This window comes from Eubalaena glacialis, chromosome 17, assembly GCF_028564815.1.
Source record: "Eubalaena glacialis isolate mEubGla1 chromosome 17, mEubGla1.1.hap2.+ XY, whole genome shotgun sequence".
NCBI lineage: Eukaryota > Metazoa > Chordata > Mammalia > Artiodactyla > Balaenidae > Eubalaena > Eubalaena glacialis.
In genome coordinates, this window is record NC_083732.1 from 58,759,445 (window position 1) to 58,784,534 (window position 25,090).

At 35.7% G+C, this 25,090-nt stretch overlaps 1 protein-coding gene across 2 annotated transcripts in view; it reads right to left on the reverse strand.

Annotated features, from left to right (window-relative positions):
- Positions 1–1,166: 1,166 nt before the first annotated feature.
- Positions 1,167–25,090, reverse strand: part of ANGPT1 (angiopoietin 1) — a 257,990-nt gene continuing 234,066 nt past the window's right edge. For both annotated transcript variants that reach the window (XM_061171274.1, XM_061171273.1), the window contains exons 8-9: positions 13,916–14,046; positions 1,167–2,214 (exon numbers count right to left, since the gene is read on the reverse strand). In XM_061171274.1, coding sequence (XP_061027257.1) covers positions 2,054–2,214; positions 13,916–14,046 — 292 coding nt within the window. In that variant the 3' untranslated portion in view covers positions 1,167–2,053. The remainder of the gene's footprint in view (positions 2,215–13,915; positions 14,047–25,090) is intronic.

Here is a 25,090-nt window from a genome sequence, read left to right on the forward strand (position 1 = left end):
CCAGTAAAAAAAAAATCTGTAGGAACACACAAAACAAAACACTCACTTTCATTCACTTAAATGAAAACAAACAAGAAGGTTTTTAGAAGGAGAGGCTAAACGCTGCTATGAAGGAGTCTCCAAGAACAGAAAAACTGTGGTATACCTGCGAATATCACTTGTAAGGCAAAACAGGTTTGTACACACACACAAAAGGTATAAACACTTGATGGTAAACTTTAAAAAATAATTTCTTAAAAATGTGAGTAGCTTTATTTTCTCAAATGGAGGAAAGCCACAAAGGCACAATAGATCAAGTCACCAGGTCTAAAATTGGTATTGTTGCCCTGATAAAAACTTTTTTTAAGAAAGGAGACCCAATATGGATTTCAATTTTCTTATCTCATAGTACACCTCATGTTTTGATAAAAACTGTTCACTCTTGTAACCTTGGACACTTAGAGGCAGAAAGCACTTCCTGATAAAATATTGTAGTAACTTCAAATTCCCACAAAAATCTGTGCCCCAAATTCACTTAAAATAGATTATCCCATAGGAATATTTTCATTAAGAGATTTATAGCAGCTAGTAATTAGAATTTTCTTAGTCAAGTGACTATGATTAATTTTCTTTTTTGTGCATGTGTTTTCCTTAATGTATAATACAAAGTTTGCCAATTTTCTTCCCTAATGATAATGTATTAACATCAGAAATTGCCTAAGAAAACAGGGCCCAAGGGAGAACAATATGAAGAAATAACATATTTCATAAAGTGGTATAGCAGATTTTTTTTGGAAGTGTGTTTATTTGCATCAGTTATGGACAATGCTGCATATTCCAGATTAAACAGCTATTAGGTTTACTATGGATATAAACAGGCTATGTACAATGATATTTATAATTCTTCTTTCATTTTTCATAGACTTCAGAGTGTGTCTTTTATAGAAACTGGAACAGGGTGAATCTGGAAAGCAAGTTTCAGTTAATTAGCAAAAATTAAATTAGCATGAAATAGGGTGAAGAATTGAAGGTAATGATTTTAAAAATAATAAAGTTACACAAGTGTACACATGCAAGAAGGTACTGTAAAATGAACTGTTCCAGTTTACTTGGTTTTATTTCAACTTAATACACTCTAAAATACTGCTTTCATGTATAATATCAAAGGAAATATTAAATGCATGTATATTATTTTAAGGGCTTGATGATATATTTCACATTCTTTAAACTTTACTCAGGCTATAAACATATTTATATATCAGTCAGTTTCTAAAGTAAATGAAAACTGTAGCATGGGGGGGATCATTTTTCACCTTATATGTCCATACTTGATTATGTCCATTTTTTCTGAAAACTGTACCAAAAATATCAAAGAGTAATGGAGTGTATTTCTACCTCACACTGCTGTTCTTCAGGCACTATAATTCTTTATAGTTTACCAAAATGGAATTTACATTTGAAGACGGGTTAACTGAAATCAACTAGTAAGTATGATTTAGGAATTAGGCTTCTGAAATCCATTTAACCAACTCAGAGGGCAATGCTGTTCTTCCTAAACTTTTATTAAAATTGTGCAACAGTACAAACTTATTGTTAGCAGGTTTGCAGAGAAATAACACCATTTCACTGGTGTAACACATCTTTCCCAAAGGATTATGGCAGGCCTGTTTTTATTCTTCACGTATACTCTTTTTGTTCTTGTTGTTCATCTTCTTTTCTTCGGTTTTACGTGAAATAAACCATATTTATCATCTGGTTACTATAGTTCTGTAATAAGATCCAGTAGTAGTTTGAAGCACAGCGAGCTGAACAGTTTCTTCCCTTTTTAAAGCATGACAGTGAGTGGCATTCTCTATAGTCAAGCCATATGAACACAGTCACCCCAAGGAGAGGCTTTTGTGAAATCAAAAGGTTCCAAATTCACAGTCAAGAACCTTGGTGACTTCACATAACTGCTACTTGTTGCTGGAAGGGAGACAATATTGTTTGCTTCAGAAGTTTCCAAGTAGTTTCTCATCTGGTGGCTTCTCCAGATTTCTTGGTGGCCTTTTAAATTGCTTTTGACATTGTGCCTTCAAAAGTCCAAAGGTCGAATCATCATAGTTGTGGAACGTAAGGAGTAACTGGGCCCTTTGAAGTAATGCCACTTTATTCCATTCAGTTTTCCGTGGTTCTGCCCCGCTGTATAAAACATTCCATTTAGATTGGATGGGCCACAAGCATCAAACCACCAGCCTGAAAAATTATTTAATAACGAAAGAGAGAAGAAGGAGAAGAAACAATTACATAAGTAAACTGAACATTTGGAAATTAATGCCATTAACTGAGGGGAAACTTATTCATACTTATGATTATTTGCAAATAGGAGGTATTCAATAAATATCTTCTTGGTAGTGAAATTGTTTTAAATGGCATCCAATTTAGACAGTGTACAAACAATCAGAAAGAGAAATGCTTTCATGAAAATCAGCTTTCAGTGTCACTCCATTGGGACTCAATTCCCAATGTAACGATGGGAAGCATCTGGGCTTCAAGATACGCTATAGTCAGGCCTGGATTCATACAAACGGCAAGTAAAATGAAACCCTTAAGAGGCATTCCACCTGAAGTCTGTTATTGGGAACAGAACAATTAATTATTAGCAATAAAGTTCAGAAGCTTAGACAACTGGCATCTAAATACAAAGAAATGTTCTCTGTCTACTTCATAGTTTTGCCAAGAATTGGCCCTCAGCTGCTTCTGAAATTAACTGGACACCAGAAAATGACTATGAATTTGAATTGCTATGCCCTCTCTGTAGCTTATAGCACTATGGGAAGTGTTCATCAATAGTAGCCATATAGTTCCTATATAGCAGTATTGTTCAAGTTATAGCGTGATTGTTCAAGTTCTTTCTAAACATAGTAAAAAGAAAAATGATGAGTAACGTAGAGATCCTATGCTCACATAGCTCTCTGCAAGGATAACTCAGTACTTTATTTTTTAAATGAATTAAGTTCTTAGATTTTTAGATAAAACATAGTACTTTTTCTCCCTCTTCTGAAGTAACACTGCTGAAATCTTTAGGGAGACATTTATGCCGGAGACATTTATGCCAGAGACATTCTGGCATATTTGTATTTGGATACAGTTGACCTCCCTTTGATTACAGAGTTATACCTAAGGGACTAATAGCTAAAGAAAGAGAAAGCTGTTCAGCTGATGTTTAACTGTAACACGACCATCTTCTTGCAGAAACTTTAGAAAAAGTTAAACGGAGAAAAGCTAGTTCTCATTTTTCAATTTTGGAGGATGAATACAGCTGGGTTTGTTTATAAAGTCATACTAGAGGCCTAACAAGCTGTATTAATCGCTAATTCATCCTAGGAAAAAGTAAGGTATGTCAATGAATTTGGAAAGACACTATATTTAATGTTTTACCAACTGTATGCAAGTAACATAGATATTAATGCAGTCAAAACATGATAGACAAGCAAGTTCTTATTTGGCAAGGAAGGAGAAAACTGTAAAATTCCACCTTTTTCTTCTTAAGATTCCTTTAAAATTTTTTGGTAAGTATAACTTGTAAAAATATGCTATTTATATCACAAAAGGCTTTCTAATATTAGGGAATTTATTTACCCATAAGACTCTCAAAGGACAAAATGAAGCTCAACTTAATTGCTTCAGTATTTTAACTTTCTCCTCCTTTTCTATGACCTTCTTGAGGCACTCTTCCATCATGTTAATGAGCCTTTCATAGTCTTTCAAATATCCACCATGGTCTCTAAAGCAAACACAGTTACTCTATTGTCGAGAACTATTACAAATCATAGAATGATCTTCCAAGTTACATTAGGATACTCAGGGTAAAAGCATGTGGTTTTGTTTGGTTTATAGAAAGCCATAAGAGTTCTGGAAGAGTGTGGGAAGGCAGAGGTCTGTTGGAACAGAAACCTGGCAATGAAGGGCACAGGCTGAAGGATACATTCATTGGGAAACTTTTGATGAGCTTAGGAAAGAGACAAGAAACAACAGGGGCACATGAGGGAATAGGATAAATTGATCTTACGTACATTTTCTAATGAGTAAAGTGCGGTAATGTCTATGGTAAGAACAATGGCATTTTGGAGACGTTGAAAGAAGACCAGAATGGCTGGGTCAAAGTTAACAAGAGAAACAGTAGCCTGAAGCTGAGATGGTCTGAAGACCAAATCACATAGTCTTTTGTTCACTATCCTAAGAGCAATGAAAAGGCATGGTCTATATTCCCTATACTTAGTGCTGCATCTAACGGAGTTTGCTTGACAAATGACTGGAAGGGACTACAGGCTTATTGACAGATTGACTGTTTCTCCTTATAAAGCCTCTATGGTCTGAATTAGTCTAGTTTACTAAAAAAGCTATATTTGATAGACACCTGAATATATATATAGATACCTGAATATACTGTATTCATTTTTTCTTTATTCATTCAGTTTGTAATTATCATGAATTGTCATACAACACTCAACAAGACAGATGTGGTCCTTACCCTCGTGGAGCTTACTCCCAACGTGAGAAACAGACCAAAAAAAGTAGCAAATAAATAAAATACCTACAAATCATGACTATGATGATGGAGAAAAGGAAGAAGAAGAGGACAGGGGGAGGAAGAGGTAGAGGGAGAAGTGGAGGGGCAGGAGGAGAAGGAGGAATAGGTGGGGAAGGGGGTGGTACTTAGAATCAGGGAACTATGAAGGAGAATAACAGGAGACTTACTTGACTTTTCATGTTCATGGAAGAAGTTGATATTTAATGAGACCTGAAGGATGAGGAAACAGTCATGTGAAGATGGGGGAAGACTATTCTAAGCAGAACATGGCACATGTCAATGCCATGAGGAAGAAAGGGAGCTTAGTGTTTAGGGACTAAAAGAACATCAGTGTAGTTGGTATATAGTGAACAAGGGGGAGACTTGTAGGGAATGAAGGTGGAGAAATGGCAATCTTGGTGGAAAGTTGAACAATGTGGAAAAACTTATAGTTTATCCAGGCTACTTGTCTATCATCAGGTGAACAAGTGGAACATTCTCTAGGAATGGGAACCAATATTTAACCAGGGGAACCAGATCTGCCAGGTTAAATGTTTAATCGAATATTATTTAGGGGCCTCACTCTGTAACTGTGGTCTGCCAAAACTACCCTGAGCATATGCGGCAGCATGATGAAGGGGAGAAAATTGAAGCTAGAATCAATTCAGCAAATACTAACCAATGGACAGACACAGGGGTCAGAGTTGAGTAAAACAAAATTCCTGACTTCAAAGAGTACACAATTTTGTGTAGGAGAGAAACAACAAACTGTTAAAAAATGAGATAATGGCTGTTTAACAGAGATGATGAAAATCTTAGGAACAGAGGCAGAATGCCCTGTTTGTTGGTCCATAAAGTGTACTCATCACTTGAGCTGGATGCTGAAGGATGGGTGTGAGTTCACTGGACAGCAAGAGATTCTAACGACATTGTGTACTCTGGGAGAGCAGGAGAGAGTGCCTGCCAGCAGCTTGGCTTGGCTGGAATGCCAGTGGATAAGGGATTGGAGAATTCAGGGCTAGCAAAATAAACAGGGTCGAGAACATGGAGGTTTTTATTTTATGTCTAGAAATATTCCTGTGGGCAATGGGGAGCCTAGAGTACCAGATCAGAAAGTAGAAGACCCCGACTTTGATGCCCACTTCACCAATTAATAACTAAGGGATCTTAGGCAATAGTATATATAATATTTGATATTTATTGAACAGTTAATATGTGTTAGGGACTCTGCTAAAATATTTATATGAATTTTCTCATTTTATTACCCAAACAGCCTTACATGGTGTGGCAAGTACTAAAGTGAAGACGCTGATGCTCAGGTAGTTTAAGGAACTTTTCCAACGTCACACAGTCACTTACTGCCTCATTCCTAAGATGTGGATTATAAATGTCTAATCAACCATTTTCACAGCGCAGTTGCAAGGATCATGTAAGAAGGTGCACTATTAAAGCCTATAAAATCCTATCTAAGTGCTCTCTTGTAAGTTATCTAGGAAGCAGGCAGAAACATTAGAGCAGAAATAAAACGGATTAGATCTTATCGGGGCATCATAATGATTTAATAATGAAGACCAGGTCATTAGCACCAACATATTTCCTTATTTCCTTGGTAGGGTTAATTAGAGAAATACAAAAATAATTTGCACCCATATGAGTACAGTTGTTCAATGCTTGCATTGTAAAGACATGGCATTTAAGTACCTAATATGGGTTTTGTTTTCAATGATTTGTTTTTATTTCATGTGGAAATCAAAGAGGTCAAGGTGTTTATCTCTTTATCTTAAGACCAGTGGGCCATGCACAGTCTGGATTATCAGAGAGCAATTGACAATAATAAAAATGATGAATTAAGATGGCAGAAAATGAAATGAAAGGGTAATTATTTCTCATGACAATTTCAGTTGTACTGTCCTTTATTAAATACTCTGAACTTCAAGGTCACAAAAATAGTTATTTCTGTGCAAGTAAGTATTCTCTGTTTTCTCTGACAAGGAACAACAAGGAACATCTTTGTATCAAATATTTCAGTTTGTCCACTTTCTACCTCTCTTTGAAAAAATTAAGCATGACCAGGTCTTTTAAACATAAATCCTGAAAAGATGTGGTTTTAAAGCATATTTATAGAAAGCAGGCAAAAAGTACAGCAGACTCCTGGTTACTCATAGGTACCCTTAGGCATTCATAAATGATCGTATGTACTCATGGGTACTCAGAACATATGCAAGTTTGCACAGATTGAAGGTGTCCTTGTGAACATATAGAGGAGTGTATGCCTGGGTTGCAGTTCCTCTCTGATAAGATACCAAATAGCTGAATTATATATCTTCTACAATCCTGGGGAAATATTAACTTTGTACTTTGTTTTATAAGTGCCTGGGAATAACAGATGAGCAATAATGTTAAAGAAGCTAATCTAGAAGAGGCACTTTAAGCTTAAAAGAACTCAGTGATGCAAGCAAAGATGGAAGAAAGCAGCAGCTTCCATCTGCTGTTGGCACAACTGATAAAATGGTTTAAATGTTTTAAGATTGGCAATTGCTGAGATTTACTTTGCCAAACATTTTTCTTTATAACCTGTAACCTCATGTATATTTTAGTAAGAAATCTGAGATGCATGTTTCTAATCCATTTACACTTAACTCATTAAAATTTAGTTTTGTAATAACTATCTCGGGCTTCCCAGGCCTTTAAAAATCATTTGAGTCTTTTATCTTTGAAGCAGAAAATTCACATTTTATCACCAATAAATGAAACTTTGCCCAGAAAACAGGAACTTGATTCTAAACTCTGTACTCAGGAAGTTCAAATTTATTTGAAAGTCAGGAAACCTAACTCAAATTCTTCTGATCCTAAACAAAATGTCTCTCAACACTTCTTTTCTAAGGTAAAAAGTACAGCAAAATAAAAAGATATATCTGTGGTTATGGATTTCTTTCACTCATTTTCAGTGCACGCATTCTAATCAGCAATAAGCAAAAGAGCCTGCACAGAGAATAAGAATTTTCCTCTTTGATAGTGATAAAGGATGACTAAGTTATAGCGATAAAGGATGACTAGTTAGTGACTAAGGATGAGGCTGAAAAAAACTGACTGATGCCATAGTTATCAATGGGATCATCATGAAAATCACTGGCTGAGTTCACGTGTACAAATTCGGCCCGACCAATAACTAGCCTCAAGCAGCAGCCGCATGTTCTTGCGTGCGGAGGCAAAGGACCTTCCCAGAGGTCTGCATTCCTTCTGTCATTTCATTCTACATCCCCTTCGAGTCTAGCACTTGGCTTTTTTTCCTTTCTCTTCTTTTTGTTCCATAGATTAAAAGTTGTTTATCCTGGTTGATAATCTTGAATTAATTTAAATCCTTTAGGTATTCTCTTACTGCCTCTTTCCTCCCTTGAACTTCATTTTACTTTTAACCACGTTTAAATGAGGAAATCCTTGTGAAAATGTGCTGCAAACAGTAAAACAGAGCTAAATTCTTGTCTTTGAATGCCATTCCTTTTAAGAGTGGCAGTAGAAGGAGTGGATAAGGTAATGGCTTATCTGGAGGTCGAGTTCAAATCCTACTTCTGACATTAATTCTGTGACCTTAGGCAACTTATCTAACTCTTCCGTATCTCAATTCTTGCCAAAGATCTCTATTTCAAAGGATTTATGGAAGTGTCATATAAGTTATTAAATATAAGTCATTAATGGTAATGAAGAAATGACTGTTACACACTAAGAGTACAATACATAGTCACTGTATTATTTATTATTAGAGTAAAATATAAACAAAATTGGTTATTTCTCATCCACTGTCAATTATTTTTTTATTTTTTATTTTTTTCCACTGTCAATTATTAACCTTTGGTGGCAGCCTGGCGCTATAGGCCTATCAGTTCTGATTCACCTTTTTCCAAACTGATCTTTTAAAAGATATTTTCCGATATTATTTGTTCTTTTTCCAATAAGTGAAAACTGCCTCCCACAAAAAAGGAGTATAATCCTAAATTTTGCACTTAGGCTGTTCAAATTTATTTGAAAGTTACAAACCTAACACTCAAAGTTTTCCAATTTGGAGTTTAGTCTTCTGGGGTTTGGTTATTCTTAAAATTCAGTCCCAGTCTTCAATATTCATCCCTTTGTTCCATGTTTGTGCATGCAAATTCATATATACATATTTAGGCATTTTAAATCTAAGTTCACAAAAAAGTCACATTCATACTCACATTGATTTATTTCTATGTCTTCTCACCAGGATCATTTGTGATTTTACAATGTCTTTTCAGAGTCTCTGATAGCAAATTCATTCATTCAATCAGTATTTATCAAGCACATCCTATGTGCCAGGCACTGTGCTAGGCACTGAGAATACAGTGGTGCAGAGCATGATGTCCCTATCTTCAAGAACTGTACATTTTTGTGGAATAGGCTTAGAGATTATGTACTAAATAAGAAATTGCTTTGAAATAAAGTAATGCAATGTAGATTTCTGTGGTCAACCTTAAATTATCCATATGGATCTTTTCTCTCAACATTTTTGCCTTAAAACCCAGGGAATGCCAGTTATCTGACAATGGTTAGCGCATCCTTCCTGGGTTATCAAAAACTCTAAGATGATTGTATTTTCCCAAAGATCTTGTCACTTCAACCAGTTAGAGAGGCTGTTAATGTCTTTCATTTTCTTTGTCTTCTTCAAGGTTATATAGCAGGCAAGGCAAGTATTTATCAACTCTCTACTGCTAGCATCTGGTAAGTTCTAGGGTGTACTAAGAATTTATGTGTATGGCTTTATCCCATCTTTTAGAATTGAACTGAGAATATCCTTTGTTAGCTTTAGCAAAGTCTTGTCTGTTGGCTGACATAGTTTATGCGTGGGAAAAGAGACTGGAGTTTTTACCACAACAAATTCTTTCTGCAGAAGGTTAGGTCACATTTTTACATAGCTTTTATATTATATACCAAATAAGAAAATTGTGTTGAAAGAAAAGGTAAGGAAAAGAATGTAAAACAATACCATGTTTTGTTAGGGTTTTTTGTTTTTGTTTTTAATTTTTGGTTGGCAACCTTTAGTAATTGTAGTTTCTAACAGACTTTTTAGAAAAATTTATTTTGAATTGGTACGAAAGACCATGTTTTCTTTGAATGTGAAGTTTGCTTTGATTGTGACAATCTAATGAGAAAAGCTTTTTATTTTCATAATTTTAGAGTCATAGATTTTTCTGCATATTTATGTTTATATACAACAAATCCATATAAACAAAAGCATGAATTGAATGATATTACATTTTCATTTTCTAAATGTTAAATAACAGAGAAAACATTAGGTTTATAATGAAACTGATTCCTTTCTTTGGGCTCAAGAGGGCACAAGAAGGGCTCTCCTGTGGGACTAAGAAAATATTTCCTATAATTACCTCTTAAATTTATCCCTCCCACTACTGAAATATACAGATTTGTTGTAATATCCTATATAAAGGGGGAAACTTAAGCAGAAAACTTACAAATTTTCTTGAGGTCAATGAATCACAGAACACAGATATTTCTGGCTTATAAATGTACGCTGACAAATCATCACTAATGATTAATTAAGAGGTCAGTTCCATAGAAAATGTGTGTGGCAATTTTGATCTTGAAATATATGGTCTGGTCCCATAAGAAGTGTGTAATGAAACAAAAATTATTTAATATTTAAATTGGATGGAAGAATTTCTGGTAAGGTAGAAATAAGTACATATACTTCTGGGGAAGGAGGTATAAAACATTGTGGTATCTATTTCTATTGATGCAAATATGCTTTTTAAGTCTGATATACCTCCTTTCCACTAACAATTTACTATGAACTACAACCCATGCACTGAAAAATAATGTTACCTGTTTTTCTCTACTGTAGCCACAATGAGTACATGGAATAATAAAATCATAGAAACAGAAGAAAATGTGAGAGACAATCTTATCTAGACCCACAACTATAGGGATGGGCATACGTAAACTCTTTCAGATAAATACCTTTCTATTCTCTTCTTGAAGGTGTCCATAACTAGACATGCACAGTCCTTCCTGGCAACTCACTCCAGCCTTTGATCCCTGGACACTCCATCTAAAGTTGCTTTCCCCTTCCTTCAATAACTGTCACCTGTTATATTTTGTCCCTAGAACTTGTTATGACTTGAAATTGTGTTATTTATTGTTTACTTTTTGCTGATGGTCTTCCTCAATAGATGCAAGCTCTATTCTGTCTTGCTCATTTTTCTCATAGTTGTTGACTCTTAACAGTTACTCATTAAAAATATGTTAAGTTGGTAGAAGGAAGTTAAGAAGTTAGGATGTTAGGAAAGAAGGAAGAAAGGTCAAAATGTTCTACCTTATGTCTAGCTGAAATACCTTCTGCTTTCAATTAAGCCTATCTCCTGTTTTTCAGTCTTTGACAGATAAGGGTAACAATGATACCACATTCTCCAACAAAAATCCCTCCATGTACTTGAAGAAAACTATTTAGGGCAGTTAAGCAGGCAATAAATCTTACTTTATCCTTAATTCCTTTTAGAAGAAACAATGGAAAATATATAAATAAACAAGATAAAACAAAGCTTTAACTGATGATGACAGAGAACTAAGAATTATTAGTTTCAAGGAGTATGAAATCTCTCTGCTTAAAAGAGACTATTTTAAAAAAAGAGAGGAAAAATAATCAGACAGAGAAAATGGTTCTAAGGGGAACTATGACAGAGAATAAATAGTGGTGGTGGGGGAGTAGCTAAGTAGGACATAAATTCCAGATAATACTCAAGTTACCTGGACTGTCATTGACATTCATCCTTATGTTCTCCAGTTCTTAGCTATCTAAATTCCACATATTAGTTTTGCAGAGTGAATAGATTTGCAAGACCTGGATTCTTTCAAAAGGATATTTGATAGGGTAATGGCGTTGATTACAAAAACACATTTACTTAGACTATTCCAGCCCAAGCAATAAGTGGAAATTTTTTCTCCCCAACATATGTGTTTATTGGTGGCTAAGAAGCAGGTCCAAGAATGATTATGGATGAAAGAACATGACAAGGTTCAATCATTTGAAGCAGAAATAAAATCACAAACCTGAGCAATGAAGTTTTCTCATCAACAACCAAGAGATGCAGTTTCCTCTTTGCTTTGCTCTATATTTTCATTATTATGACAGGAATATGAGCAGATTGGAACACTATTCTAAGTAAACATTTGAAAGATTTTACTGTTGGTCTTTCATGTGTTGTATTTATTTGGTAAGAAAAATTATCTGTAAAAACAGACATGGAGAAAATGAAGTGTACTTCTATATTAAAATAGGCAGAAAACTGGACAATCAAAGTCCTTCTGTCCTTATATAAAGTTGCTGACAGTTTCATTTATGGGATCATGGAGGTAATGAAAAGAAATATTTTCTTTCAGGAAAAAAGTTCAAAACCTAACCTGTGGGTACCATGTAAAAAAATATGCTAAATTTTAACAACTGTTTGGGGGGAGGGGGCCATACAATTGCATATAGAAGGCTTTTTAACGATGGGATGAGGATGAATGTGATGCCAAAATGGCATGCTTAAAGCTTAAGGAGAAGGATATGACAGAGGCAGAATCATAACAGGCTGGCTTTGGTAATACTAGGGCTGGTTTCACGCTGAAAAGATGTTACTATAAGTGGGGTGGATGGGAATCAATATGGAATGTGATTTGCTAGTGGTAGTAATGGAGGGACTGGGAATGGGGATGAAGGTGGAAAGATTTCTCCAAAACTTTCCCTCTATACTCTTCCATGCTCTGTTAATTGATAAGGAAAATGTCAACCTTATGATTCATTTCATTGGTTTCAAAATTTGAAAGTGACTTCAAGGGTTCCAAGATGGTTATTCATTCACTCATGCACCACATATTTTATTGAGTTCCTATGTGCCACAATCTACTGAGCTAGATGTTAAGGATAAAATGGTGAACATCTACTTAATTTTGTTTTCCTTGTGTACAAAATGGAAATTTGAGTTTTTCTCCCTTCTTATCTCACAGAGTTGGTTTGGAATTCAAGGAAGATAGTATAACATATTCAGTAACAGGTAATAATATGGAATAATAATGATAGTACTATCATATTTGGAGAAGTCAAATTTTAGATTTAAAGAGTTTTTTCCTTATTAGCATGAAAACATGTTTTGTTGTAGGGTAACACAGAGAGAGAATTAGAACACTTGAAGGTGGGAATGATTACTATTCCATTAAGAGAGGGAAACAACACTAAAACTGTAAGAAGACAAACACTGGAAAAAAAGTTTCCTTTACAATTTTATTTGGTGCCAACTCCTTTTTTGCCTGTAACATTTTTGAGCTACATCATTTGCCATCAGGTTTTAGTTCAGTGTTTCTTAGACTTCAATCAGTCATTTATCAACTTATTCACAGTTTTTGCCATGCCCATTTACAACTTTTATTAATATTTAATAAATATTTTTCTTTAAATCAATGATTTGTTAAATATCAAATATTTGTGAATCCTTTTTAAAATGCAGTTTATATCATTCCTTTAAAGAGGAAATCAGTACCACTTACTATAATAAAAGTAGACATAACACTCAATAAAATTAAAACAAACTCATTTTATTTAATTCTAGGTAGGTGCCATTGCCTAACCAAGGCCCTTCAGCTGAGGCTGAAGAGTTTGTTCTTTCTTTGCTAAGAAAGGTAATTACTGAGTAAGTGATAAAGAAGTATTATAGATAAGCTAGTACTAAATTGAGAATTCCTCTTTGACACAATCAGAAGCCTAGAAAAGTATTTAAAAAGTGCAAAAGGATTAACTTTCTTACTCAGTGATACAATATTATTTAATGGTATCCGGTATCTCCTATACCAGCTCAAACGTCTTGCAGGGGTCAATACCTTATAATGTAAAGCCCTGGTATAGCTACTCTGAATTGTATAACTTTATATCTAGCTACACCTCTTTATTCTTCTTACTCCGTTTCAATAGAATGGTCAATGAACTCTATTACACAGTTGTAAAGCATTTTGTAAGAAATTTTGGCTTTTTGTTTTTTCTGTATGCTGAATCCTCAAATTGTTGTTTATTCCACTATGGGTATCATTATGAGTATTTAGAAGGTAGAACAACTGGGACTTTAAGAGATTCAAGAATTTATTCAGAACCAAGCTTAGCACACCCCCACCATAAATGCTGGGGGAGGAGGCAAACTTCTAAATACTCTAGCAATGTCTTGCACAAGAACATATGGTAAATTAGTGGGCAGAACAAAATGATCTCTAGGGACTTGCTCTTTAGTTTCCTGACCAGAAGATCATAGTCTTTTCTCATAGATAAGAAACCTCAAGCCTCAAACCAATGAGACATAACTCAGAGAAAGGCCCCGTAGGACTTACCTCCTGTTAGCATGAGGGCACATTTGCACATGCAGTTGTCATTATCAGCATCTTTAGTGCTGAAATCAGCACCGTGTAAGATCAGGCTGCTCTGTTTTCCTGCTGTCCCAGTGTGACCCTTTAAATACAACCTGAAGTTAAAAAAAAAAAAAAAAGATAAGCCATTCAACAGAGTAACAGAACCCAGAAGACTGGTTTGCTGAATGTTTGCCTTGTTCATCATTTTCTCCCTTCTCTGAATTCAGCCCTTCCAACAAACTGCTGTAAGACCAAAGCTCCCTGAACAGAAAGAGAGAGAAGGGGTTGGGGGGGAAGAGAAGGAAGGAAAGAAGGAATGAAGGAAGGAAGGAACAAACGAACGAAGGAAGGAAGGAACGACGGAAGGAAGGACTCCAAATTACAGATAGGTAAAATTCTCTGTGGCTTGTGTGCTTGATGTTTATTTTACTATGCATACTTAAACTCATATGGGTTTCTGATAATGTAGGATCCACAAAAGGAAAATGGGTTTATTTTATTACTACAAGTATTGATCTCTAAACAAAAAATGCCCTGTAGAGTATCACTAGAGCATATATCACTGTGTTAATACTGAATATTGATGATGTGCTAAAGGAGGACTTACTCTGTGCCAAGCATTCTGCTAAATGCTTTCCGGCTGTTATTTAATTTAATTTTTATATTAAATCTGTGATTCAGGTATCAATATCAAAATTTTGCATACCAAGGCTCAGAGAGGCTAAATAAGCTGGAATTTCACTATGGTTGACTTTAAAATCCAAGCTCTTATTAATCATTATGTATTCACTGAACAAATATTTCTTGAGCACATACTATATACCAGAAATTGTTCTAAGCACTTAAGATATATCAGCAAAGAAAACAGAAAGCCATGCCCTCGAGGGACCTACATTCTGGTGGTATTCCTAAAACTAAGTTCAAAACCCTGTTTAACCTCAAATATGGCATTCTTCAAAGACCCTGCTTTACTCTCTAGAAACATTTCTTATTTAAAATTTACATTAACCTAGATCAGGGACTCTCCAACAGTTGCCCATATATCAAATCATCTGGTCATTTGTGAAAAAGACCTATTCACTAGGCTGAGGAATTTGTATTTTCAACTAGCACCTCAGATTACTCCTTGCAGACTATCCACGGAGAACATTTTGAAGAATACTGGTCTAGAATTCAAAAACTGGTGAACAAATCACAATAGCTGCCTAATGTAGTTCCCTAACGTCTGCTCATTCCCTATGGATCCCATATGCTGCTTTCATATCCATCTGGGCACTTTGAACAAATGCAAACTTGCTCAGGTCCTTCACTGGCTTGTCAGGGCTCAGAATAGGTAAACTAAGATTGTCAGTTGCCTCAGTTTGATATTCAAAGTCTTCTCTGACTGAGACCTACCCCTCCCTCTAACTCCACCTAAAACTCCTCGGTTCTCATTCATCAAAATTATCTAGCAATATTCCCTTCAAATCCATGTGTGTTACCACTTCTGTGCCTGAGTCTCATTTATGAATCCTATCCACCATATGGACAATGGGTGATTAAATCGCTGTATGACTGAGACACTACTAGGACCTAGGCCAGCTCTGAACAAAATTCTACATTACTATTAAACAGAAATAATAAAGATCAATTAATATTTGAAGAGATATATATATATATATTTTCCATATGTATATATTTGACTTGTGTTTGCACCTAAGTATATGTATATGTCCCATTATTATTTTGTGAGGTTGATAATGTTTTTAGCAAATAACAGTACTGTTGTATAATTGTGCGAAAATATTTTACACATATTCTGCAGAGATTTTTTAGCCAGAGCAAAATATACAATTAAACCCTACTCAAGTTTTATTGGTTTCAATAATTAATAGAATTTGTAGTTAACAGAAGGCTGAAGGAAGCTTCTAATGAATTATCAAATACAAGCTTATATTTTAAAACTCTGAGAGTCAGGCTAAAAGTCACTGGTGATGCAAAACTGTAGAATTTCGAACTGGGAATTCACATTTTATGTTGTAGGCAGCCCATGTGGAGGTGGGTTTCACCAGGGCAAAGTAAGGTGAGAGGTTACCAAAGGGAGCCCTAGGACATGTTACCTGGGTGAATTCACCACCTTCTAGATCTGGTCTGCAGTTTTAACTTGATAACTTTCTCAGCCTCTCAGAGACAGACATACACTTGCAAAACTAAGGGGGACTTATGTCAGGTCTCCATTTACAGTCAAAATAAAGGGCCCAGTCTCATGGTCTCCTTAGAGGGAGTTTCACATAGAAAGCCAAATTATAATCAGAAAGTTGCTTGTTTGGTGAACACAGAATCAGAGTCTGGGGGAAGATGAATGATTTCAAAATTAAGTAGCTATGACTCTGCTGGCCTGAAATCTCCCTCTCCACTGGGAGTGGGTAAGTTTAGCCCACAGGCACTTGTGCATGAGGGATGCTAATTCCAACTCTGATTCTTGGATTCTCTATAAATTGTGATGACTTTCCTTCTTATTGACTTAAGGAAAGTCAATACCATTTTCCCTGCAGTAGCTTTAAGCTCACTAATGGGGATAGACTTTCCAGGACACAGTGATTTTCTACACTATTTTTGGAGGTAATTTAGCACAAATGTTGAGTTGATATTAACTGAGTGACTGCTATGTGCTGGATATAGTTTATACTTTTATATGAGGGTTATAATTCAAGTTTCATAATTTACAATGGTTTCTTTGTGTTACCAAGGTAACAGGAATGCACAATTATAAATTTAGGAAGTAGAGAAAAGCAAAAAGAAAATAAAAAGTAACCCAAATCTCATCTCCAAATATAACTACTCTTGACATTATGGTTTATATACACTTAGTCTTTTCCTTGTTTTTTTTCCTCTTCAAATAGAAAATATTATTTATATTTAAGTATACATGTAATACCTGATCATATTCTATAAACATTTTGAACAGTGCCAGTAAAGTTTCTGCCCACAGGCCCATCTCATTTACCACTCTAGAAGTAATCACTTATGTCAATTTTGTAACCTTTAAAACAGTTTCTTCTCATGTATAAACACAGATGAAAATGGAATCATACTTCACATGCTTTTTAATAATAAGTTTTTCATATATGATTTTATGACTATGTTTCCATGTCATTACATATTCTTCTCCAACATAATTTGGCAGCTATTGTATGACTATACCATCAATTGCCACAAGTTTAAGGGTGCCTTTACATATCTCTAAATATGTATGCAAGTATGTACGTTAGGATTAGAATAAATTGTAGAATAAACATCTACAATGTTTTGTCCTGACCTTCACCAGTACGGAACTCATCAACGATATATGTTAGGATCTGTGAGTAAAAGGAGACATTTTTCCAGATCCACTTAATCAAGACTTGAAGGTCAGTCGTCTAGTCCTGGCAGCTCTTCTCTGTATTATTAAAAAAGTCTTACAACTGGTCTCAATGTCTTGAGCCTAGCTCCTTCCACTTCCCCCTAAAATCCATTCTCCATGTGGCTCATTCAGAACATGCCTCTCATCGTCGTTCCTCTGCTCTGGTTAAAAGCCCTCAGTTGTTCTCCCAGCACATGAAAGATACGGTCCAAGTTCCTTATTGTGGTTTATGAGGACTCTGAAGATCTAGCCCTTGTCTACTTCCTCCCACACCAACCCCACACCTCCCATCTCTTACTTCCTGCACACATACATAATGATCCAGGCTTACCAAACACTTGTTCCCTCAAAGCATCACATTCTCATTTCTCTGTCCTCTTTCCCTGGAAAGCCTTTCTAACTGCTGAATTCCTACTCATCCTTTAAGATTCATTTCAAGTATGATCTCAAAGAACATCAGATGGATACCTTTATGATGAAACTTATTGTGCTTTATTTTAGTTGTCTTTTTACTTGTCTTCTCTCATAATAAACTGTGAGCTCCTTGAGGCATGAGCTGTGTCTTACTCAACTCTGAATCACCGGAATCTAGAACAAACAGCATCTGATACTGAGGAAAGGCTCAACATTCACTGAATAAAGAAATTATGGATGTGAACTATTGACGGGTATAATCAATTTTCAGTAGCCTGAAGGTAGCAAGTAAAATCAGACCCAAATATCAATAACCCTAATAACCAAAATATACCTGGGCCATATTTTCAGAAGGATAGCTTTTGCATCTCATTTAGCTAGGTACTCAACATCCCATTTCCTTGTCAACCAACTGAAATAATTAAAAAATACACAGACACATACACCCTTCTTGATCTTTCCAGTTCTGTTTTTGTTCTCATTTTCTCAGAGACTCCAGGATATGAAAACATGTCTGATATATTATGCAGGTAGAATAAATGAAGAAAACTTATGTCTTAATTCTTATTAGTTCTTATGTTTTATTGAATGACTTATTTGTATTGTGTGCATACCCAACTGATATCAGAGAACAAATTCAAAATGAAAACACGCTTATGGTAAATTCTTCAGCTAAAATTATTTGGAAAAAAAAAAAAAGTCAAATAATGTGTAAAATATTTCCTTAAGGGCCTGCCCAGATTAGGGATCTTGAAAACAAGAAGCAGAAGCATAGAAGAGTCCCAAGATAGTGCAATGTAAATACTAGAACATATTGGTTGCAATGATATAAAAGTAGAAGTGAAGGGTGGGCAAAATGGGTGTAGGTGGTCAAAAGGTACAAACTTCCGGTTACAAAATAAATAAATCCTGGGAATGCAATGTACAACGGGGTGATTATAGTTAATAATACTGTATTGTATATTGGTAAGTTGCTAGGAGAATAGATCTGAAAAGTTTCATCTCAGGAAGAAAAATTTAACTATGTGTGGTGATGGATGCTAACTAGACTTATTGTGGTGATTATTTTGCATATACATACGTGCATATATTAAATCATTATGCTGTACACCTGAAACTAATATAACGTTATCTGTCAATTATATCTCAGTAAAAAAAAAAGTAGAAGAGACCAGTATTTTGAGGAACAGTGGATTTTTTCACCATACAAAACTGAGTAGAACGTGTAATTTACATACAGTAGTATTCATCCCTTCTATGTTTATATCCTTAACATGTTGCAGGGAGCTGCTTATGCTCTTCTAAGGAAGAGTTGTTCTCTTCCACTGGGAAATAGAGATGGCATTTCTTAAAAATAATTTTTCTCAACACTAGTCTAAGAAATTTACAAATGAGCCCAACTATGCTTCTGTGGAATCCCACAAGGATTCTGGGAGTAACAGTGTAGTCAAGGATAGGTCCTCTGCACAGTTAAAGGGCTCATTCTTTCTTACCTAGCACAGAATAGCAATTATTGCCCCAAAGCCAACAACTGTAGCTGGTTATCTGATAGGGACAGACTAAGAGCTGGCCGTTCACTAATGCCAAGTATTTTTTCTAATTAGATAAGAAAACTTATTTGAATTGAGGCTCAAACAGAATATTTATGTGGTTCTTTTTATTAATGGTTCTGGTTAATTTCTAAAATATGTATAATTAACTATCCATGACTTTCTCTATTCTGATAATGGAACATCACTTTACAAAAGAAAAGTCAATACACAGAAGGGGCAAAGTCAGTTTTGCATGTGACTATGGTGAAAAGGACTTAAAGTGTGGGTCACTGGAGAGAATGCTTCCCCCAAAATAACACCATGAGAATCTTGGACACTTATTTCTTATGTTCAGCCAGTGTAGATGTGGCTTACATGAAGGATGATGTGTTGGGAGATAAAAACCAAATGTTATTCCAGAGCAAAGTATCTGGCTTAGGAACAAAAATATGAAGGATGCCAAAACAACAACAACCACCAACCCCAAAATAACAACAGCACAGAAACTCCAAAAAATACCATTAACTGTGACCAAAAAGGCAGCCACAAAATAGAATCATGGCATTTATCCTTTTCAACCCATTTTTCCTAATTAAGGGGGGAAAAAAATTATGAGTACCAATTGGTCAGTGACTGTAAAGAATGTCAGCATTTTTATTTTTTCAATTAGCATCTGAAGGGACAATGAAACACATGCATAATGAAATTGGTCATGATTTTCTAGTCATTCTTGATGAAAATATAGTTACTCCTTTTCTTTCACTTACAGAAATTTCAGTAACTAGAAAGACTAAATCATATTTCTTAATGAATGTAGGACAAAGTGCATTCTATTATGGAAGAGTAGGTTTCAAAATATACCTCTGTATCATACAAGTGATTCTATAACTTTATTTTCTTTAAAATAGGCAGCCCAGGGCTTCCCTGCTGGCGCAGTGGTTGAGAATCTGCCTGCCAATGCAGGGGACACGGGTTCGAGCCCTGGTCTGGGAAGATCCCACATGCCGCGGAGCAACTAGGCCCGTGAGCCACAATTGCTGAGCCTGCGTGTCTGGAGCCTGTGCTCCGCAACAAGAGAGGCCGTGATAGTGAGAGGCCAGCGCACCGCGATGAAGAGGGGTCCCCACTTGCCGCAACTAGAGAAAGCCCTCACACAGAAACGAAGACCGAACACAGCCATAAATAAATAAATAAATATACCAGGGAAATTGTTGCAAAAAAAAAAAAAAAAAATAGGCAGCCCAATCCCACGCATCTAGTTTCTCACTAATTTTGTCTACTTAAGAGATTGCTATACTTCTCACATTTTTACATCTTCACTGTGTTCGGGGTGGGGGCGGGGGGAGTCTCTTTCATTATCCAAGGCAGTGGGAGTTGTATGTATGACAAATTGAAGTTTGGCCTCAGCTCTTTTAAACAGTAGACAGACTCTTAGATATCTGAACTTTAAGGTCTCACATACTGACAAGCTGAGCAGATTTTTATTTTGGCTCTGAGCTCTCTCCCTGCCACCATATGGAACTAGTTTGTCTTTTTCACAATCACTTGAAGAAAATGCAAAATAACCCCCATGATTCTCTTTCAGAGCCTGGTAGCAATGACTCAATCTGACGGAGTTTCCCAACACTGTTATGTCTTCTGGTTGCTGCTCCAGGGCTGTCTCTGCTGTAACCACCCTCCTTGCCCTGCCCCCACCCTACTAAAAGGGCTGGGCACCAGCAAAGAGTGATATCACAGCATGTCTTTTAGCACTGAGTTTAAATGATATAGGTGACATCTTTTGCTGAACGTAAAGACAATATTTCTCTTGTCAATCTATATATAGAGAAAACAGTGTTTGCCTTACTGTAGACTTCTAGCAAGATTAGGCATTTGTTTTGCTGTTATGAAGAGGTCATAGGGAGGTATACAAATAATTAGTATTGTAGGAAAAAGGGCAAGGGAAAAATTCAGGAGATGCTAAACTGCTCAGAACGTTTAGTGGAAAAGATTAGTTTGGGAGGCTGTGGAAGACATGGACTTTAGGGGAGGGATGAGGAGGATGTTTCCAATAAAAGGGCTGTGAAATTCACAGCACAATTAAATTGAGGTTATCTAAGATCAAAAAAGATAAGAAATAAAGGAGATTCATGAGTCATTTGAATGTGTTGGGAACATCAAGTGAAAAGGCAGACAATGAACTTATTTAGATACTAAGCATTTAAGATAGATTTTTATTCCTTTTTTTTCTATTAGTATTTGAAGCTGGAAATTATTTGTTTTCATAAAATGTCCTTTTTGTTAAGTATAGAGTTCTACAGTGGGAATTACTAAGGCTGGAAGTCTTGAGATAAAGGCAAGAATATAAATTTTATCTTAGCACAAGGGAAGACAAACTCTATATTAGCCTTTCCTAATATAGTAAAATTATCTCTAGTTAAATAATGTTTTCTAATTGTTTTCAAAATAACATCTTCAAGATAAACATTTTATTCTCTTTAATTCAGGACTGTGCAAGTGTATCCTGGGCTTATAAATGACCAGAACTTTACTGAACTGATCCCTTTCTCCCAAGTCCAAAATCAACGATCTTTCAAGACAAAATGTTAGGTGGGAAGCCTTTTCTCTTTTCTTCTATAAATTTTCATTGCACAGATAAATTGCTTCTCTTGTGGCATACCTCATTTTGCCTATCGTAGTATTTCTCTTTATAAATGTGCCTTTTCTTCCTCATCAGACTATAAGTGTTTGATGAGAAGTCTTCATCTCTTAGCCATCTCTGTAAACTCCATATATAATATACATGACAGGCATTAAATAAATATTTATTGAGTCAGTTATGAACTAAGAGTTCAAATTGTTTAGAATTTAAGTTTTACTCATCTCAAGAGGTTCTTTATATGTAGTAACATTTTAACTCCAATAATACAATTATGTTTTACAATTCAAGTCCCATGGGCATTTTTTTCCTGATTTGAAATTTGTCCAGACCTAATGGTCTGCTCAAATCATACAGTGGGACACTTTTAATAAGGATGGAATGAGTTTGTGGTTGCCACCAGACATTTGAAGAAATAGCTCATGGAGTAACCTATTAAAGCAAATATGAGAAATGAGACCATCAAGTTTGACAAAGGGATCTATTGGGTTGGCCAAAAAGTGACTTCAGTTTTTAAGTAAAAATAAAAGACACATTTTTCATTTTCACCAAGAACTTTATTGAACAACGTATTCACCCTTTTGTTCCACTACCTTCTGCCAGTTTTCAGGCAACTTCATAATTCCATCTTCCCAAAACTTTTTATCTTTTTGAGCAAAGAACTGTTCCAGGTGCCTTTTACAGTCTTCCAGGGAATTGAAATTTTTTCCCTTAAGAGAATTTTTGAAAGACCGAAATAAATGGAAATCCGAAGGTGCAATGTTTGGTGAATATGGCGGAGGATTCAGAACTTCCCAGCCAAGTTGTAACAGTTTTTTCCTGGTCATCAAAGAAATATGCGGTCTTGTGTTATCCTGATGGAAGATTATGCGTTTTCTGTTGACTAATTCCTGATGCTTTTCGTTGAGTGCTGCTTTCAGTTGGTCTAACTGGGAGCAGTACTTGTTGGAATTAATTGTTTGGTTTTCTGGAAGGAGTTCATAATAGAGGACTCCCTTCCAATCCCACCATATACACAATATCACCTTGTTTGGATGAAAACCGGCCTTTGGTGTGGTTGGTGTTGGTTCATTTCGCTTGCCCCACGATCTCTTCCATTCCACATTATTGTACAGTATCCACTTTTCATCGCCCATCACAATTTGTTTTAAAAACGGAGTGTTTTTGTTATGTTTAAGTAGAGAATCACATGCAGAAATATGGTCAAGAAGGTTTTTTTCGCTTATGTGAAACACAAACAGCAAAGTGATTAACATAACCAAGCTGGTGCAAATGATTTTCAACGCTTGATTTGGGTATTTTGAGGATGTCGGCTATCTCCCGCATGGTATAACATTGATTGTTCTCAATTAATGTCTCGATTTGATCGCTATCAACTTCAACTGGTCTACCCAACTGTGGAGCACCGTCCGGCAAGAAATCTCCAGCACAAAACTTTGCAAACCACTTTTGACACGTTCAATCAGTCATAGCACCTTCTTCATACATTGCACAATCTATTTTTGCGTTTCGGTCCCGTTTTTACCTTTCTTGAAATAATAAAGCATAATAGGCCAAAAATGTTGCTTTTTTTCATCTTCAGTATTAAAATGGCTACACAAAAATTCAGTTTTGGTAAGTCTTTTTTTAAATGCATGCTGACATGACAGCTGTCACATACAATCTAACAAAATTGTTTCAAATGAAGTCAAAGACAACTAAGTGCTACTAGAGCCATCTTATGGAAAAAAACGAACAAACCTTTTGACCAACCCAATATATCAATACGTGAGTCCATTCTAGTGCATAATACCCTCCAGAAACAGGGCATTCATTTTAGAGATCTGTTTCAAAGCCTCCAACTTCTTTGTTAGAGGATAGAGGGCTTGTTTTCCAATGCTGAATCTTAGGACTGTGATCTCTGTTGGAGGAGGCTGTATTAAATCTGTCATTATGTGCCACACTATTTTTTGTATGTTGGAGATATATTCTGTTACTCCATTGTCCATAGGTGAACGGATTACGTACTTATTTGCAATAGCCTTTCAATGCGTATGTAAGAAAATGATAGGAAAATATATGAAGCAAAGTTGGTGCACCTATAAAAAAAGAGTGAACATATGCCAACGACAAGAGAGTTGTATGACAATGATCTACATTCATAGTTATGAATCTATAAGTAGAAGGAAAAGTTCAAAAGAAGTTTCAAAAGAAAAGAGGATGTAAGTAGGAAGATTAAAAGATCTAATAACATACTGTTTGACTAATTAAGAATTAAGGACGTGATAGAGATTGAGAGATACTTAAAGAGACATAAAGATCAAGAAGATATAGGGGGGGCTTCCCTGGTGGTGCAGTGGTTGAGAATCTGCCTGCTAATGCAGGGGACACGGGTTTGAGCCCCGGTCTGGGAAGATCCCACATGCCGCGGAGCAACTAGGCCCGTGAGCCACAACTACTGAGCCTGCGCGTTTGGAGTGCTCCGCAACAAGAGAGGCCGCGATAGTGAGAGGCCCGCGATGAAGAGTGGCCCCCGCTTGCCACAACTAGAGAAAGCCCTCGCACAGAAACAAAGACCCAACACAGCCAAAAATAAATAAATAAATTAATTAATTAAAAAAAAAAAAAGAAGAAGATATAGGTGGGTTGGTACAAAGTAAGTATGAATGAAGAAAATAACTGACAATAAAGTCATCAACCAAAATTTTCCTTCTTTTATCTCCCCACTCCCTACAAAAAAAATATATATATATAGAACATTAACTTCTAAAGAGTAGGACTGTGTCATTGTATTTGCATATGTGTGTCTATAGAACTCAAGAGACTGTACAACAAAACAGAGTTTGGAGCTTAATTGTCTGGGTTTAGAGCGTAGCTCTTATCCTTTCTGATCCTCAGTTGCCTCATCTGTAAAATGACTCTAATAATAGTAACGTCCTTCTAATATTGTTGTGATAACTAAATGAAGTAATACATATAAAAGCCTTGAAAAGACTGTCACATGTAGAGTACTTATGAATATTAATAAAAAATTAAACAAAGAAACCAAACTTCCCTAACCAATAACTATAAACTACACAGAAGCATGGTAAACATGAGCTATATGAATAAGTCTAAATTAAACAAGCAAAATGTATACGACATTGATAGACATACATAAGCATACTGAGAGTGATGAAAACAGTGAGATAGACATGGAGCTAATTAAGACA